The sequence below is a fragment of the Diorhabda sublineata genome, chromosome 3 (assembly GCF_026230105.1).
Source record: "Diorhabda sublineata isolate icDioSubl1.1 chromosome 3, icDioSubl1.1, whole genome shotgun sequence".
Lineage (NCBI taxonomy): Eukaryota > Metazoa > Arthropoda > Insecta > Coleoptera > Chrysomelidae > Diorhabda > Diorhabda sublineata.
In genome coordinates this window covers 21113462-21124621 of record NC_079476.1, presented here as the reverse complement: position 1 = coordinate 21124621, position 11160 = coordinate 21113462, and the positions used below count along the sequence as shown (strand labels likewise).

The 11160-nt window shown below is 31.6% G+C and overlaps 1 protein-coding gene across 1 annotated transcript; it reads right to left on the bottom strand.

The window, feature by feature from the left end:
• Positions 1-380: 380 nt before the first annotated feature.
• Positions 381-9594, bottom strand: LOC130441895 (cysteine-rich protein 1-like). The gene is made up of 2 exons (XM_056775742.1): positions 9438-9594; positions 381-680 (listed from the first exon to the last, which is right to left on the bottom strand). The coding sequence occupies exons 1-2, from the start codon at positions 9475-9477 to the stop codon at positions 484-486; spliced, it is 237 nt and encodes a 78-aa protein (XP_056631720.1). The 5' UTR covers positions 9478-9594; the 3' UTR covers positions 381-483.
• Between the last annotated feature and the right edge of the window lie 1566 nt (positions 9595-11160).

The following is an 11160-nucleotide window of genomic DNA, read 5'->3' as shown; positions in this document are numbered from 1 at the left end:
AAAAAAAACATAGAATATTGATTCTTGTGCAAAATTAACGAACCACAATATAATAGAATCAATCTTATACAGTAAATAATCCAAGATCCTGTAATCTTCTTTATAGGGTGTTTCGGGACTTGATGCACAAATTCGGGAGTGAGTAGATGATGTGAAAATAATGCTGTGACATGAAAACACATTTTTCATACGCCGCATAGTTTCTGAATTATAGGGTTTTTAGGTTGCGAAATCGGAAGTTATATTTAAGTATATTTTCTAAATTATACATTCGAAACTTATGAATTTTTAATTGATGATTACGTATGTCCATGTGTTTGATGGAATAAATAATTCTACTTGATGCTTTTGGGACAAACCTCGTTGAATAATTGCAAAAATCAGTCAAGAAGTTTTAATAATATTCCATACAAAAAAATACAGTTTAGTCATTAATAATTTTTATAAAACTTAATGTAATATATATAACAAGTTCTGGTTCGTTTATTTCTTGTAAACATAACTTTCTGCTCCACCACGTCCAAAGCCACCAGGTCCAAAGAGTGCGGAGTAGCAAGGGTTATGGCAATAAGGTTTCCCTTCACGTTCGGCGTGATTTCCAGGAGTGAGGGTTTTGTTACATTTTTCACACCGCAAGCATCCTGAGTGCCAGTCTTTTCCTAGGGATGTTTTTCGTTCAGCTAGAAGAAAAAATTAAATTAGGATCTAAGCATATAACTCCTTTGTATAAAAGAAAAATTCAATTTACTTTTATTTGTTAAAGTTAATATAACTAAAAATCTTATGATCCCCTGTTATAAAATGTTTGTACTAGTACAGAATGAAATTTGATGATAAGTTTTTTCGCCATTCACTATTTAGAAGTATACACTCGTGAAGAAATGTCAATTTTTGTTTCAAATTAGTATATTTATCATAATTATCATATTTAGTTTATTGACATCAGTACACCGCGTAGGCTTTAGATCATATGAAAATTTTTGAATGCATTTTTTATAGTAGCACCACCTATCGCGCTAGCTAGAAATCATATCGCATTACATGATAATGTAAACAGAGGGAGAGGTATGCATAAAATATAATAAAATCGCGTTCAATATTGCACAAAAACACATTTATAAAATAGTAATAATAAAAAGATTAAAACAGCAGTTAGAATATGATCGCGCCATCCAGTATCAAATATAGAAACTAAAAATTACGATGCGGACGTATCGTGCCCCATATACATGTATTTTTTGCTTTATCCACAAATTTACTAAGAAACTTTTCTATGTCTACTTCAACGTAGTTAATAAAACATATCATCGGCGTCAAAAAATTCATTTTGACGGGAATTTTGATATGATGATTGAATACTATATATTATGTGACAGTTTATATTCCTGTAATTTCTTATTTCTTACACCAGACAGATAACAATTGACGTTTCGACTCATTTAAGACTGTATCAAAATATTTTTATATATTTCAATACAAAATAGAGTCTATATCGTACCACTATTAACACCGGCTAGATTCATATGGAATTTTTTTATCAGCTTACCAGGAATTTGATCATTTCGGCAGATCTACATTTAAATAAGCGTTTTATTCGCCTATACATGAACATTTTTGACGTTATTTTTCATTTATTAGGTGACAAATTATCAGTTATTTAATTTTATTATTGGGGAATTTGTATTCGTATTAATACATTTTATGATTATTCAATTTATTATCGGTTGATAGCGCGCTTCCTTTGAAAATATTATGAAAAAAACTAGATAAAGACACGAAAAAATAAACATATCATTATATTTAGCCTCGCGCGGAATTTGTAATTAAAAAAACACGTCATTCGTTTGATATGGTACATTAGAAGATTAGGCGGTAATTATTATACGACGTTCCTTTATTCCATTGTTTTTACTTTCCTTTAGAATGTGTTTGTCATTTGTTTTCGTGTCGCTGTTACTTGGCGACGTGTTTTCATGATAAACAAACGAGAACTACTAATGACTACACATGTCTTTTTCTCTTTGAGATGCTAATGGGTAAGTAGGTAGTTTTCGGTTTCCAGAAAAAATAAATACAGCTATACACAGTGCGAAACAGAAGAATGAAATTCGCAATTTCAGTATTTGTGCTTATTCACATAGTGTTTTGAAACATATAATATTTTTAGAATATGAAATAATATAGACATTAGCACATAACATACCCGATAAGAAGGTCGACTTGCATCTAAATTTCAGCAACACAAATTTAAACATTTATTCCTATTTAATAATCATACATATTGTTTAAACAATATAACTAATTATTGCCCCCCTTTAAAAGGTTTCTGATTTTAATTAATATAAAAAAACAAGAATTTGACAATAATTATCAAAATCGGAGCTGTTTCTGAGTTTTCGAAGATTGCCTTTTTTACGACTTCATTGACGCGACTATATATATAATAAATAAAATAATAGTCCGGTCAAATTAGACAAAAAATAAGAATGAAGCTATATAAATTCCAATCAAGCTGAAAATCAGTAAAATTGTTTAAAATAAAATTTGAATGTTCCCCATCATTTCCGTGTATGGAAAAAATTTTTATTCAAGGTCAAAGGTCAAAAAAAGAGTTTTTCGCGATTATCAGCAAAACGGTAAGTTTTATCATAAAAATACCTTAGACAAAAATTGTAGATGATAAAATTATTTACAAAAAATATTTTTGTTTCCTGCGAGCCACCGTTTCTGAGATATAACGATTCAAATAGTTATCGTGCTTAATGGATATAATGATTGCACGAGAAATACCAGAGCTGCATACCAATATCGTCGAACTTCAGCAACATCTTCGTCAATTGATAATTTATTTCATGAACTTATGACAGTTCCAACCAGTCAACAGAAATTTCTTATAAATACTCACAATAAGTCTCTGTTAATTTCAATGTTGTAAGAAAAGTTTATTGCTGAAAATATATTGGTGAAACCATTAAATACAACTTTTACAACTTTTTGAATCATTATATCTCAGAAACAGTGTTTTGTAGGAAAAAAATATTGATACGTTTTTTGTAGGTAATTCTTTGATCTACAATTTTCGTGTAAGGTATTTTTATGATAAAACTCACCGTTTGCTGAAAATTGAGAAAAACTCATTTCTTTGACCTTTGACCTTGAATAAAAATTTTTTTCATACACGGAAATGATGGGAAACATTCAAATTCTATGTTCAATTGTTATTTTAAACAATTTTACCAATTTTCAGCTTGATGGGAATTTATATAACTTCGAATGTCTAAATTGACTGGATTATAAATGAAATATAAACATTGTTACATCATTTCCTCTAAATTTGAACATACTATCACGTTCTAATGTTTCTTATTTTGCATATTAACGAAGTGAAAAAATAAACGTTAGATTACTGGAATATACAGGAAATTGATATGATAATTCACAGTTGTATATTAATACAGAGGAAACAAATCAACTTCAATTGAGAATGGAAAGTGAATAAATATAATTAGTGAAAAGGAATAATATCTTCACCGGGATTTTTTTAGAGCGTTCTTGTGATAAACTAATACAGAAGATAGGAATTTAGATTGAAGGATAGAAAAAGAAAGCCTGTATATAGCTAGCACTTCTGGTAATTAAAGTGTCTTAGTACGAATTAAAATTTTTTTAAACTATTCGATACAACTTAACTTAGAGAATTCGAAATGGTAGTCAAAATGCTGTTTAATTTATTAGGACGCTTGGTGATTGAGCATGTAGTTTCTCCTTCTAAGATAGTTATGTGTCACAGTGGCAACGGTGTTTTGTATGGGACTCTAACAAAAAAGATACGGCGAGACGATGTAAGATAAAAACAATGGGTCCCGGTAGCATATAAGCACAACGTACATGTATTTGACAAACACAGTGTGATAGAATTATTTTATTGGTCATTGCCAAATAACAGTACACATTGCTATGCAGGCGCCAAATAAATATATATTTTGCCACCGAATTTCCTCTCGCCAAATAACAGTGCGAATTGCTCTGCATATCTCAAATGAATGTACATTTTGCCATCTCAGCAGCTGTATACCCCCAGGCCTTTGTTTTTGCTTCCTCGCCACGTGTTGTTTTAAGCAAGCAAGCACACGTTGATGAGTTGAACTTGATTTTAATACTGTATTACATAATAATGTGCGCAAATGTTACCCCAATCTTTTAAATACAAAACGAAATAGCCATATTATAATAATTTAAGCAAATTTACACAATCTAGAAGAATGTGATATGTGAATTCAAGAATATTCTAGATTAAATAACATGAAATGGATTGTTCGTGATAGCGCCCCCAACTTACAATTTTTTGTGTGTTCGTAAGTATACAGCTAGATCGATTAATATTTCATTACCTTATAACTTATCATATACCTTTACTACAACTGTGCTGAAGTTGTTAGTTCGCAACAAATGCAGACATGAACTTCGGTGTCAAAAAATTATTCATGTGAACAACAAACTCACGCAGAACTATATAATGAAAATAGAAATTACTCTATATCCATAAGTCAAACGCCATACAATAACACTGAGTCATCATCATCTGAAGCACTGTACAAAAAAGTTTAGCTCGACTCCAGAAGGTCAGCACCAGAAATACATGGGACAGTTTTTTATGCACGGCAGGATCCAGTATCCCTTTAAGGCGTTGTCGTAGAGCAATTCGAGTACAACCAACAACCATTGCCAGAAGAAGACCTGATATTACAAGAGGCAGTAAGAGAATGCCTAATGGAAGACCAGCCGTAACGAAAAAAAAAACAATAATATTAAAGAGAAAGCGGAATTTATATGTAAATGTGGAAAATAACTTAGCAAATGCAAAATCGAATGGCAGTGGACACTAGCAACTAATAATTTATACTTAGTCTTTTAGGTCCTACTTTATATGCCATTTAGTTTGTGTTAATGTGCTTAGTTTTCGTAGTTTTTGTATTGCAATATGGTAATAAATATTTAAATATATTCTGAGGAGCTTTTAATTTTCTGGCATAACGTACAATACGTACAGTTATCTGGCATACTCATGCATTTTAAACTCACTTGCAAAACGTACATTACTCTGACTTTACAATGGCAGAACGTACTGATACCTGGCCGCAACTAATCAGAAAGCGTTCGCCAAAATCATGTACGTTGTCCGGGTAAAGACTGCTGACACAAATAATATTGTTTTAGTTTTAGAGTTGAGTTGCTAGTAAGAATTATTGTGTAACATACGTCTGACTGTTAGTAGTACCTTTATTAAATAAAACGAAATTAAAAATATTCGATTGTAGTAATTTCGTAGTAGTTGGTGATATAATCCAAACTGAGCTTGGTATATGGAAATAAATTTCGACTATAAAATTCATGACATTAGTACGAAAGCCCATGACTTTTTGAGGTACTTAAATATAAACTGTTTAAATATACTTGTACTTGTATCATTAACCTCAATTCACTACCAATTTTTGCTTGAATTTCCTTTTTTAGATCCAATTTCTGAATCCATTTATATGCAATGTCATGCCGTTCCCCGCGATTACGTAACTTATTTAAACGAATTATTGATTCAGACTAGTAAGAGGATTCTCACAAAAAGTAATGAATCATCCGTGTAGTTAATTTGGTTTTTGTGTTCACCGCTATATTATCATCGTTGTTAAATTAATCAGCCACCCAGTTTATTATATGTTGATGATGTGGTTCTTTTAACCGATACATGAAGAATGAAACAATGATGAATATCTGAGTAAAAAATAATAATTTTAAATACTCATAAGTAAATAACAAAAATTGACAAAAATCAGGCGAAAAACGAAATGATTGTAAAAATAGAAATGAAAGTGAAACAACGTAACATTTAGAATTATTGAACGGTATGTTTAGACATATCATTTTGATGTCTATAATATAAATTCACAACATAAAACTGTACAGATTTCAATTGAACCTTTTTCGTTGATACGAGGGCCAATCTGTAGATTTTGAGATGCTACGAGACGAAAGCTTTAATCTACGGTCTGTTCTTCACTTAGGCAAGGATTTGATTGGCAGTTAGCGACTAGCAGGCATAAAAAAATGTCTGATATTTTTGATGCCTGATTTAAATACTGAATCAGAATCGGATGATGATGAGATGGAAATGTTGTTTTATTCCTTGATGAGGAAGAAATCTTTTGCAATATAACCCTAAATCTCGTCTTCATATAATCACCAGTTTTTGTAGCTTTATTAACTTCTCTTTTGCCATTGTGCGTGCTGCGTCACCTCACACTTGTTAGACGTATCTCTATTTGCGCCTTGCCTTACTGTTGGAAACATTGAAATTGTGAGACGTATAAATCAAGTTGCACCTATTAATCAAATGAGGTAACACTTGGTGTTAGATCCACAACAGTAAATTTAATTTTACGTGTTCATCTTCATGTGAAAACAATTCCTACCTGCCAGGAGAGCCGACAGTGGTGTGTCAAGCAAATTAAGAAGGCAGCATTCTGTCGAATTGAAAGATTAGTGGAAGCAATTAAGCTTTAACATCAACGTACAATTACAGCAAACATTCATTGAATATCCACCCTATTTGTCGGATTTGGAAATGTGTCATTTCTGGTTATTCTTTTATTCAAACAAACATTGAATTGGACAATGTTTAATGATGCCAGTCGTTAATATAATTGTGAGTAAAGTTTTTGATTTGTGGAGCTTCGCTTACAAAAACGCCTTAATGTAGATGGTTATTATTTTGTTCAAAATATTTGCAACTTTCTTGTGTTTCAAAACATATAACGCCACACTCGTAATATTATTTTGTCTGACCTTTCTATTGCCAAGGGTGTTTGTGCGCAGGTCAAAGGAAGAAAGGAAGTCCGAAATCATTGCCCACTTCATATATTTGGAATATACCAAATGGAACCAAATAGACCACGATTATTTGTTGAAATCGATCGTGTTGTTTTTATTGTTGTGTATGACGCAAACTAGGCAAAAACTTCTGATAGGTAGTGTATATTCTTCTACTATAATAATAAATGAAGTCATAATCTAGTCACTGAACGTGTAAAGCTATTAAATAAATAGTAACAAGTGTTTGCTACTATTAATGTAAAAAAATTTATCGGTTAATTATTTGATTAAATAGAACAAACCAGAATACATAGATAAGAAGAATATTTTATACATACAACATTGTTATACTTTCACCTATATATTTAACAAAAAATAATCATAAACAAGATAAGTATATTATGATATATTTAGTCATCAACAAAAATAGAATTGATTCAATTGTACTACGTTTGAAAATTGAGTAATGAATGTTTGCTTTAGTGGAAAAGATACATGAATTAAAATGACGTTCCTACGTTTATTCAGAAACCAAATTAAAGATGGGAGGAGATGGAATCTGCTTTAGTCTAAAGGACGATTCATAAACTTGACTTCCGTTTGCCCTTACCGTTGACGTTTGCTGTTACAAAATTAAAAACATTGAAATGCATGAGATCATTCATAGATGCCGTTTGAGGTCGCTGTCTGCCATTGGTGGCTTTCAACATAAACGAATTTTATTTTTTCCCATCGGATGTGCGTAGCAATAGAAAAAAGCTAATCATATCATGTTTAATAATGCCGTCCATAAATATCGATTAGAAACAAAAACATAAAAATATCCTCAAAACGAAACGCAGTACACACGTCAAAAAGAATAACAAACTTTTTAGGTTAATGGCAGCATCGTCAAGTTTATGAATGAATTTGCTACGAACGTCAAAGGGCAAACTTCACACATATTGACGTATAGACCGGTGATATAGATACAAAATAGTACATCACGCCCTTAGGGAGAAACGTCTTGCGTACGACAATATCGTGTGCAAGGATGCTCCACTTTTTTCCCTTGGTGCGTATACTATTTTTTCTTCCACCGAGAAAAAAATAGTTATTTATCCTATAAGAGATATAAGTGAGAATCATTTTTAGACCGAGCGATTACTGGGCTGGCAATTAAGTTCGAAAGTACTAAATATACCCACATTCCTTAAAGTATAAATGTTTTTTTCTCTTTCCCGTAGTATTTGGATTTTTATTTCAATTCGATACTTTTTGCATGAAATTATGGACAACTTTGACCGGTTTCTTAAGTATTATTATGTTTCTAGATCGTTTTGATTTTAGGTCTTTTCTGATTGAAAATTAGTTTTTTTAATAATATAATTTTAATAATAAGAAATAAAAAAATTGTTATGTTATCAATAACGTCAAGCTGAATTTTATTATCAAAAACTGAGAGAAATTGAAATGATTGATTTGTATAACAGCTGAATGGATATCAATACTGCAAAAAATGACTGCTACTGCAGTTTTAGAAAGATGTCGTTAGGAGTTAGATCTGGAGAATATAGTGAGTCTGAGGGGAAAGAAGTAGTTTATTGAATTTGACCGTTGTTTTCATCGATTTGTGGCAATGTGAAATCAAATCTTTTTCTTATGTATATTAAGCTCTTTATAAATTTAATTTCCTTGATAAATCCGCCCAATAATGTACAGTTACAGTCACTGTTAATTGTTTCTTCCTTGTCCAAATATTCGATTAATCATATACGGTGTGTATATCAAAATACTTGAGCAAAACCTTAGCAGTCGATTGATGCGTTTTTACTTCTTTCTGATTACACTAGGATCAATCTACTGAAATGATTGAGCAATTTCTCCATCTGTTTCATCGACTCGTGATGAGGTGCATCGACTTCATATAAAGCGCTTTATTTGTTATTTCTTTCTTAAATATGTTGAATATTATACAGTAATAGTCACTGTTTATTCTTTTTCCCTTTTTCATATAGTCGTTGACCAATATTGTGTATGTGTTCAAAAGGCATAAATTTGCACGCCAATGGGTGGGTTCTTTAAGGGTCAACTCAAATGATTGCCGTGGTGAAAACAAACCATTTCAGTAAATGAGTTCAAAATTTAACAGCAGTAGTTTGAAAGATAGAATTCAATAGAATATCCAAACAGTTTTCTGACGCGATATCTGTATCTTCTATCAAAATCATAATATTGATTCCCTTAAATTAAGTGTTTCGAACACTGTAGATAATCCTTCTTCGTCAATTTTTTTTTGATAGTTTGTAATACGTAGACGCTTTGAAATTTTACGATTGATTGTATCATTCAAAAAAACTCCCAAAACTTGTTGAAATAAATTTAATGTCACTCAGGGCTGCTGTGTATATTAACTATTTAAGTAACGATATAAAATATAAATGACTTTTCCTATAACTGCGGATTTAGATACCTTAATGTAACTCCGTGGAACAGAATTATCAATTATTTGATTTAAAAAAAAAAAAATGCAATTCCAAATTTCAATGGAATTTTACGAACCATTGCAAATTTAATATGTGATTACATACCAAAGTAAACTGGTTTCTCGCATTTCGGACAGTTAGGCATGTTGATATATTCTTCAAGAGATATTTCCCTTTATATAGACAATCACAAAACCACACTTGTACTGAGAGCTTTTCCACACGACCCAACTGAAATAGTTATTATTTAACTTTTTGTCGAACATACACGATGCCATCGCAGTCAGTTGTCGGTTAGATATGGATGTCAAGGTTAGCTCTGTAAAAGGTAATTCCACTACCGACGTAAATGGTATAGTCCAACGAAATAAGGATTCAAATAACCATCCGAAAGAAAAGTCCGCATTTTCAGTATACGAGAGATGATTTTAGCATACATTTGAAACAAAGGTGTTAGTTAAAATTGAAAAACAATTAAAAAAAATACAATATACGAGGATGGTCCCAGAAGTACCTCGTCTGATCTAGAGATGACGGTAGCTGCTTGAAAAGTACTACTGTATTGGAAAGTACATAATCTATACAGAATATTTTTCAAGTTTGAAGACGTCAGGTTGTAAATATGGAAAAAATTTGTCGTCGTTATGTGATACAATACTTTTATTTGAAAAGTGTGAGCCCAACCAATATAATAGATGAACTGACTTTAATGAAAAGTTTGAATTGCTACCTCATGCGCCCTATTCGCCAACAATGAAGAGGTGATGTCGGCAGTTAATGGCCATTTTGAGGTGCTTGACAATTGTTTGTCACAGTTGGGTTTTTTCCGCACTTGGAGTACAACCAGACATAGGATAGCTTCGTTTCCACCTTACGTGTGCTCGATGGCAAATATTTAGTAGAACTTTCTTTATAAGCCATCCAGTGAGTTTCAATATAGTTTCCCACCATGTTACTGATTACTCCAGGTGTCAGTGCTTCAGAATTTATTTTCTTGTTTATGGAAACGCTAACTTTGTTTTTATGGCTGTATATACGTTTATGGCATCCTCAGTGTCAAATCTGTATATGCTTGTGAACATACATACTTTTTTGAAAACAGATATTTGATACTGGTAGCTTTCACCTTATCAAATGAACATAAAGAGAAATCGATGTGAGTAAGTGCTGCAAAAGCAGCAAGTACTTTTTTATCTTGTTCATTCATGAAGTCTAAAATTTTGCCATACATCAATCCATTCTTAAACCTGTTTTCTATCACATTCGTGGAAATTGAGCGTTTTAAGCATAAATAATCCTTTATCCACATTTTTTCCAAGTTGTGCTCTTCTACTCAGTTCCATGCTAATATTTTCTATAATATTGTTTGAAAGTCTCGTATAACATCTTGATCTATGGATTGTAATAGTGAAGCCACGTCGTAACACCGACAGGGTCGTCGAGGAAACAACGATACAGTTCTTCTCTAACTGTTAAGTTCTTACTAACACATGGAGAAAAATCTCAGAATTTGACCTAGCGAAGTCTAACTTTAAGACTAGCGAAATTCGAAAGGATGATCAATTCTTGGGCTATTATAGAGGTAACAAAGAATTTTGTGTGGCAAATCTTTCTAATTGAATTCGATTTAATCTGTCTTTTAAACGTTTTCATAATTTTATTTGAAGCTCATGAATGTCAAGTTTGAATTCTCGATTTAAACTTTTCGAACTAGCTTGTATTGTAAAATAATTTGTCCCCCAATTATTTCAATAAATTGAACGTAACGGCTTTAGCACACAGGTTTTTCCTTAGATCTATTTCAAGTAAACCACTTCTATATTCTATA